This window comes from Hippocampus zosterae, chromosome 18, assembly GCF_025434085.1.
Source record: "Hippocampus zosterae strain Florida chromosome 18, ASM2543408v3, whole genome shotgun sequence".
NCBI lineage: Eukaryota > Metazoa > Chordata > Actinopteri > Syngnathiformes > Syngnathidae > Hippocampus > Hippocampus zosterae.
In genome coordinates, this window is record NC_067468.1 from 4,056,232 (window position 1) to 4,064,902 (window position 8,671).

General features: G+C 43.4%; 1 protein-coding gene and 1 long non-coding RNA gene across 7 annotated transcripts in view; both read right to left on the bottom strand.

The window, feature by feature from the left end:
* il6st (interleukin 6 cytokine family signal transduce) overlaps positions 1-4,143 on the bottom strand; it is a 30,174-nt gene extending 26,031 nt beyond the window's left edge. For 2 of the 6 annotated variants that reach the window (XM_052050081.1, XM_052050080.1), the window contains exons 1-2: positions 3,682-3,851; positions 3,512-3,590 (exon numbers count right to left, since the gene is read on the bottom strand). In XM_052050081.1, coding sequence (XP_051906041.1) covers positions 3,512-3,590; positions 3,682-3,693 — 91 coding nt within the window. In that variant the 5' untranslated portion in view covers positions 3,694-3,851. Of the gene's footprint in view, positions 1-3,511; positions 3,591-3,681; positions 3,854-3,907 lie in introns of those variants that run through there. The other 4 variants (XM_052050084.1, XM_052050082.1, XM_052050083.1 and 1 more) reach the window with 4 other exon arrangements.
* A 1,227-nt stretch (positions 4,144-5,370) lies between these two features.
* On the bottom strand, positions 5,371-6,512 carry LOC127590747 (uncharacterized). The gene is made up of 2 exons (XR_007959758.1): positions 6,382-6,512; positions 5,371-6,221 (listed from the first exon to the last, which is right to left on the bottom strand). It is a non-coding gene; the product is annotated as an uncharacterized LOC127590747 (long non-coding RNA).
* Positions 6,513-8,671: the final 2,159 nt, after the last annotated feature.

Sequence of the window (8,671 nt, forward strand, 5' to 3'; positions counted from 1 at the left end):
CGCTGAGCAGTGTTGTGTGTTGTGTGTTGTGATTGCAAGGACCGGCAACCCGGGGCCAAGGACAAGGCCAAAAAAAACATTAAACTTTAATGGTTTAATAACATTAGCCAGACTTTGGAAAAGCAGGTCAAATAAACATATCTGCAAACGTTATATTGGCGACGTGCAGATGTACGGCAAGCAGCACGTGCAAGTTGCATGTATCAACCCAGTTTGTGATGATTGCGCAATGCAATGCGCATTCAGAGGTGCGGCTCTGCCTCACCTGCCTCCCCTGACCACACGTCCCTGACCACTGATCACTTTTGCTCTGCTTGATACTTTGCACATTGTCTCATAGTTGTCACTGGTTGGAACTACCGCACTACGGTTCACTTACAGTACAAAATGTTCTTCCATACCAATTTGTCATGTCCTTGTTTATGATGATACTAATGCAGCGTGTTATACCGGAGACAAATTCCTTGTGTGTTCTACATACTTGGCCAATAAAGATGATTGTGATTACGACAACCACTGTCTTGTCCACGGCGTCTTTTATTTGTTCCAAGTTTAGCAAGTATGTTTATAAAGAGACAAAAATCTCCTTACTGTTACTAGTGTTTGTGGCTCAACATGGCTATGCTCGTGAAAGCAAAACAATGAATTTTAGGCATATTTTTCCGGAGAAATTTTCATGAAAATTTGAAAATCCGGAACTCCGGGAAAATCTGGAGGACTTTCATCACCGATTTTAGCTGACCTGTTATCGGGTGAAAAAGATCGATTATACATTTCTGAATACTTAAAGGTCACAAAACTACAAAATAATCCAGATGTGGATATATCTTGCCAAATAAAACAGTGGTATCTTAATTTAATTGTACTTTTTATTTTTTAAGAACTAATGTAGTTACTGTGACATCAAGACCCACAGACACGTCTCCTCTGTGTGCACAGCTGTCCTGCAGCCATAGACAGAGCAGTGGGTTTGTAGCCCTAACTTGTTTGGAGGGAGAGGCAAACCAAAAATTGCTCCTAAATAATCTCCCTTGCTTGATATGAAGAAGCCGCCTCTCAAAACAGCATCCTCAAAGAGTTGAGAGCGCTGAGAGTCCGGCAGACAGTATAGCGATAGTGACACGATCAAACGACATAACTTCAAATAGAAATTCAATGAGTGGAAATGATTCGGTGACGAGCAAGCTTGTTCTCCACTGGTTGCATTTAACTCATCTACACCCTTTGACGTATAAATATGTCAATTAGCGCATAGCCGCTCCCTCCCCATGACGTATTAATACGTCAATCACGTTTTTTCATGGGGGAGCGTGCAATAGAGTTTGATGAACTTCTCACCAAAGGATAAGGCTTGACGGCAATGTTAAATAGCAAAAAAATGGCCATCGGGCGGCAGTGGTGCAACGATCCACGCCGCAGAAGTAGTAGAAAGCTGTATAGTGGAGGAGGGGCGTCTGTGGATAGTGGATTGGAACAGTAGCAACGATGGAGAAAAGGAAACATCTAACTAAAAAGGATTGGGGGTTTTTTTCGGTATAAAAGCGTCCTTGGAAACAAAACAACAAAGGAGATGGTGTTTGTGTGGAAGAGAAGATGACGTTTCGGTCACGTAATCGAAAGCAGCACCCGTCAAACGAACGTCAGCCTGCGCAAACATGGCGTGCTACACGCGGCCCGCATAGTTCACGCCGAGTTTCGAATTCATCTGATAAAGATGAACATGCTCCACGTCAGGGACCATCGCTTGGCAGAGCATTTTGTGCTCCCGATCCCCCACATCGCCCACAAATCGTCTCCCCGGCGACTTCCAGCGACGACGGCAAAGAGGCTTCGCATGGCCGACGCCGGGCACACGTCAGCGATTTGCTGGAATCGTCTCATAATGACGACGGCAAAGACAATGAATGAAAATGGAGAGCGATTTGGATCCCGATCGGTCAGACGAATACGTGCCTTCGGACTTAACCAAAAGCAACTGAGAGTTCTCGCCAGAGCCGCTGGAACAAGGAGGTAACTGCTGACTGGCTTGCAAGTTTCCATTCAAAACTTCATCACTTCTTATGCCTCATCAGTCACTTTTATGCACCGCTACATTCCCCGCTATATTAGAAATTTGCCAGTAACAGTCATCATTTATGTACGGTTGATGCGTCTCGTAGATGTGGATGAAAATATGCGCCATAAATGTGCTGACTTGCGTGTCGCCGTAGGTTTAAAAAAAATAAAAAATTAAAAAAAATTAAAAAACAGGACACATTTCCAAAGGTCCGCTCAGCTCTGCTAAAACCACTGGTGTTCAATTTATATTCCATTTCATTTCTAATTGGATGTTGAGCAACGTGGAATGAATTGTGTAAATAGCAGTGTGCGAAGAAAAGCGGAAAGCAACAATAAAAAATAGAACAATAAAAGTGTGGTAATTGTACATATTTCTATAAATTACAGATTGTCCAACCAGAAGCCAAATGATAACGACTCCTTTCTTTGGTAGTGGAAAGAAAGGTAAATAAAATTATTGTACCTCACTCTGCAGCAAGATATATTTGCAACTTTTTATGTTTCTATAATTTATAGGTCGTGCATCTGGACGAGGTGGGATGAATCGATGTGGTGACAAACTGGATGGAAGCCAAAAACCATCCTCTCCACAGCTGCACTTCCGTCCATTGTTCAATTTGCACTTTTGTTCATAGTTAAATAGTTTTGTTGTGTGCAAATAAATTATTTTGCTACAAAAACATGATTTGTAATGTTCTTTTGTAGGAGGAACGCATTAATGAGGTATTTAAGCTGTCACAAAAGCAAGAAATGGTGTAAAACTTGAAATGATGCTTTTACAAAAAGCTCTTTTTCTCTGGATTTCTGCAGAAAATTGGCCTTTGCCATAAAACTTAGCAGTTTTCTAATGCTGATTGCCAACAAACGGGAAAGATAGAAACTAACTTTTTTTCTGCTGAAAGAAGAGAGTCTCACCTTTCTTTTGACAGGTTGCATGTATATATAGCCATAGAACAGAAAATTCTGTGGGCCTTGCAAATCAGTCGAAATTCAGTAAAATGTGAGGGATTGAGGGGCTTGCTCCAGTGAAAAGGGGTGGTATTCAATGAGTAGAATTTTAACGATACTATCCTCCAAATACGTCTGGTTCATCTTGCTCAGAAAGGACAGGAGAATTACTCAGTTCAAATGAGAGTCCATATTCAAGTACAAAGTTAAATTTTGATTGGAAGCACTCATTTTTTAGTCATGGTATATGAAAGTTTTGTTGTTACATATTAAATCTTTTTTTGTCTCACACACACACACACACACACAGGGTGATGTTTAAAGGGTCACTTCTCCAAGTTTTGAACATTGAACATATCAAATGTACTGTATACATCTCGGAAAACTGAATTTTGGTGGATTAAAAACAAGGAAATCTTATTTTGAGGCCACAATGTGGACCACAGTTAATTAAATCAGCAAGGATAACGTAGACAGCACATTACAAAACTTGAACCGTACAGACCTGCTGAAGACGAAGACGAAGCCAAACATGCGAGCGCAAATAGCAGGAGCCTTCTTCCCAACACCATGGTCATAATGGGCTGTCAAAGAAAAATCACTGTCAAACATTCAATGTCCAAAATGTTTACTAAGGCTTCCCACTTCACCGAAAACATTATTACAACTACGTACAGATCTGTGCATCGGGTCGTCATGCTAACATTTCTTCTGAACAGTCCTGACATTTTTTTCAGAAAGACGTAATGTTGTAGGTTCTTAGTTACTGACATATATGTGTCTTAACGGAACGGAACGAAGGAGAAATAAAGAAGAGTCGATGTTGTGGAACCACCTCACCCCACCAGCTCAATTACGCCATATTGTTTTCACGGTCAGACAGGAAAATATTACTACTTACCAAAATGTGTCAGTATGAGTCCATGTATACTCTTAATTTATCATTAATGTCGTTTGAGTCCAAAGATTGTAAAAACAGGTTATGTACGTTAAATCTTTGGGTTTAAGGCTAAACAACTGACCGTATAAGGACCACCCATTTCCCGTCAAGGAAGAAGCTTGTGTGGTAATAGCCAGCCGTTGCTGCGCTGTCAGATCTCACAAAACACGGATCGACATACAGTACTGAACTACATTGATCGCCGTGTATCTTCTGGTATATGTATCTGTTCAAATCCCGCCACTTGTGCCTGCTGATTCGTCACTAACTCTGTCTGTTAATTCTATTTGACCAATTGGCATGTTTAAGATTCCACTCGCCTTGCTTTCCGTCGTGCGTTTTCCAGTAAGTCTCCGCCTCATGTTCCCACAGAAAAGGAAATGGCAGCTAAACAATCAATCCAGAGTTTGAGAGAGTGATTAATCTGCAATGACATAAGATTCCCTCCCAGTGAATTTCCTGCCTGCTTGGTCCTGACTTAACATTCATAGAGCGGCAAGAAACAGCGAGTTTACAATGTTTTATCTTACACAGTTACAGTTACAGTGACTGTATTTTTACATTTTTATCCATCCATCTTCTACTGCTTATCCGGGGGTCGCGGGGGCAGCAGCTTTAGCAGGGAAGCCCAGACTTCCCTCTCCGTAGCTACTTCTTCCAGCTCTCCCGGCAGCTGGGTGACAGTCTCTCCAGCGTGTCCTGGGTCTTCCCAGGGGTCTCCTCCCGGTGGGACATGACCGGAACACCTCACCGGGGAGGCATTCAGGAGGCATCCGAATCAGATGCCCAAGCCACCTCATCTGGCTCCTCATGTGGAGGAGAAGCAGCTCGACTCTGAGTCCTTCCCGGATGACCGAGCTTCTCACCTTATCTCTAAGGGAGAGCCCGGACACCCTGCGGAGAAAACTCGTTTCGGCCGCTTGTATCTGGGATCTCGTTCTTTCGGTCACAAGCTCTGGGTCGTGACCATAGATGAGGTTTGGACCGTAGATCGACTGGTAAATTGAGAGCTTCGCCCTTTGGCTCAGCTCCTTCTTTACCACGACAGAACAATACAAGGTCCGCAAAAAATTTTATCCATAAAGTTAAAATGCGTGTAAAAATTATTTCATGAATAAAATATTATTGCTTCGTGTTATTCTTTATGATATTAAGACTATGTTTTGTTTTGTTTTTTTAAGTGGAGAAGTGTGTATTCGAAGATAAACTCTATGGGCAAGAGGCGGGAGAACACCCTGAAATTGGCTGTCAGCCAATCGTGGAGAAAATTAAACAACAGACAATTTAGAGTCTTCAATTAATCCCACAGTCACATGCATGTTTTTGGAATGTGATAAGAAGATGAAGCACAATTGAAGAGAATATGTCAGGTTCTGGACTGAACTGAATGTTTTTGGATTCCAGAAATGTAGGGTCAGACAAAGTGCGATAACAGAAATATTTATTTACAGAAACGTGCACCACCAAATTACAGGAGAAACAATGCATAAACAAAAGTGCTTGGACAAGGCCAGGTACTGTGGAACACCAATAATAAAAAAAAGACATGTCAAGAAGCCAATAACGCAAAGCCAAAGATCAAAAAGTAATAAGAAAAAATAAAAATGCAAACCAGAATATATGAATAATTAGACCAACTATGGAGAGTATCAAGAGGTCTAGAAAACAACACTTGAAGCAGTCCAGCAAGCAAGGTCAATAATCCGACTAGAGACTTGGCAGTTTGGCAGTCCTTAACTCATTCACTCCCAAAGACGTTTTTAATCGTCTTTTCAGACTTGGTCCAGAATTGGCTGGTAATTAATGAGTTAAATACATGGCATTCTTGATTGGTAAATGCTGAACATGTGCACCTACTGGAGGGAAACACGCTTCACTCCAGCTGCGTCTGAAAGCAAACAAAGAGACAGACGTAACAGTATAGAAAAGAATGGAACTTCATTGTGACAAAAATGAGTGAAATCGGTTCGGCATTTCGTTTTACAGTCTTTAAGTATAAAATCAAAGCCTGCAACTCGTAAAAAGACACACTTACTGTTCGAACATAGTTATTAACATTTGGGAGAATGTCCATAATACCATATTATCATATGGTAGTTGTGTGGTTATTTACTTTTGGGTCTTGCACAGATTATTATTTTTTTAATCAGACAATATTGCACACGTTATTAACTATATTGCACTTACTGTATGTGTAAAGGGGGCGGTGGGGGTGTGGTCAGTATTACGTAGTTCAGGGGGGGCCAAATTCGGTCCTCAGGGTCCGCTGTCCTGCCTGTTTTCCAGCTCTCCCAAGAGCAACGCACCTGATTCAAATAATCAGGAATGTTCTAATGCTGCTTCAGAGCTGGCTGATGAGCTGATCATCTGAATCAGATGTGTTGCAGCCGGGAGAACTGGAAAACGGGCAGGATGGCAGCCCTCCAGTGCTGGACATCCCTGACGTAGTTCTTACGATAGCAAAGTAGATGCATTTCACACCCTGGTGGTAGAAGCTGTTTTTTAGCCTGGTGGTTCGAGGCCCAAATACGGGTATACTGTGGTGTTTTCCAGAGGCAATGGGAAAGGAAAATGAGTGTCCAGTTTGGGAGGAGCACTTTGCTGCTTTCACCATCAACCGCACGTCGCAGCTCTCTTTTGCAGAACAGCTGCTGAACCGACTTGGGCAACTGTAGGTCAGGAGGGTCTTTATGTTGGATCTGCAAAACCTTATCAACAACAGGTGTTGGAGGAATTGAGCTGAGTCCTCAGAAAAAAACTCACACACACAAGCATGGGGAGAACATGTCCACCTCCATAAAGCAGAGATGAAAGTGGATTTTCCTGAAAGTTCTTGAAAAATACATATATATATATATAAAAATCTCACCCCTCAGGTGGTGTCCGTCCCTCATTCAGCTCGGGTCCTCTATCAGAGGCCAGGAAGCTTGAGGGTTCTGCGCAGTATCCTTGCTGTTCCCAGCACTGCACATTTCTGGACTGAAATGTCCGATGTTGTTCCGGGGATCTGTTGCAACCACTCATCTAGTTTGGGGGTCACTGCCCCGAGTGCTCCGACCACCACAGGCACGACTGTCACCTTTACCTTCCAGACTCTCTCCAGCTCCTCTCTGAGCCCTTGGTATTTCTCGAGTTTCTCATGTTCCTTCTTCCTGATGTTTCCATCACTTGGGACCGCTACATCCACTACAAGGGCTTTCCTCTGCCCTTTATCTATGATCACGATATCTGGTTGGTTCGCCATTACCATCTTGTCAGTCTGGATCTGGAAGTCCCACAAGATCTTCGCTCTGTCATTCTCCACCACCTTCGGAGGTTTTTCCCATTTTGACCTTGGGGTTTCCAGTCCATACTCCGCACAGATGTTTCGGTAGACTATGCCAGCCACCTGGTTATAGCGTTCCATGTAGGCTTTCCCTGCCAGCATCTTACACCCTGCAGTTATGTGTTGGATCGTCTCAGGTGCCTCTTTGCACAACCTACACCTTGGGTCTTGTCTGGTGTGGTATATCTGGGCCTCGATGGCTCTGGTGCTCAAGGCCTGCTCCTGAGCAGCCAGGATGAGTGCCTCTGTGCTGTCCTTCAGGCCAGCCCTCTCTAGCCACTGATAGGACTTCTTGAGATCGGCCACTTCAGTTATGGTCCGGTGGTACATCCCGTGTAGGGGCTTGATCCTCCCATGATGGTCCCTCTTCCAGCGCCTCATCTTCTGTTCCCCATTGTCTGAGACATTCTCTGAGTACGTCATCCGATGGAGCCTTCTCCTTGATGTATTCATAGAGCTTGGATGTTTCATCCTGGACAGTGGCTCTCACACTCACTAGTCCCCGGCCTCCTTCCTTTCGGCTTGCGTACAGTCTCAGGGTGCTGGATTTGGGATGGAACCCTCCATGCATGGTTAGGAGCTTTCGGGTCTTAACGTCCGTGGTCTGAATCTCTTCCTTTGGCCACCTTATTATTTCTGCAGGGTATCTGATCACTGGCAGGGCATAGCTGTTTATTGCTCGGGTCTTATTTTTGCCATTGAGCTGGCTTCTTAGGACTTGCCTCACTCGCTGGAGGTATTTGGCCGTAGCCGATTTCCTTGTTGCCAGTTCGAGGTTGCCATTGGCTTGTGGTATACCAAGGTACTTGTAGCTGTCCTCAATGTCTGCTATTGTTCCTTCAGGGAGTGAGACGTGTGTGTGCGCGGCGTGGGATCGGTTCCCACTCAGTGACAGTCTGGATGTGGATGTGAATGGTCGTTCGCCTCTGTATGTGCCTTGCAGTTGACTCGCGACCACTTCAGGGTGTAGTCTGCCTTTCACCCAAAGTCAGCTGGGATTGGCTCCAGCACGACCCATGACTCAGGGTAAGCAGTTTTGAAAATGGATGGATGGACGTAACTCATGCTCATCTTTTTATTTTTACCAGCTCTGATGATTTTAATCATAAATATTCCATCAATATTAACCCTTTCATGCACCCTCTAACATGATAAACTGTCCACTGTAGTAACCACTGTCCCTGAAAGAGTTAGCAAAAAAAATAAGTGTTAAACTGTTTCGTGTACTCATATTAATGTTATAGATTAATACAACCACCATTAAATATCACATAGCTCGGTCCATATCTTCGGTTATTTGGAGATTCTAAAGCCATGTCCACATGGAAATTGAGTTTTTAAATAGTTTCCCATAAACACGGAATTGTTTCAAGAAATATAATGTTCTCAGCAAGTAGCTG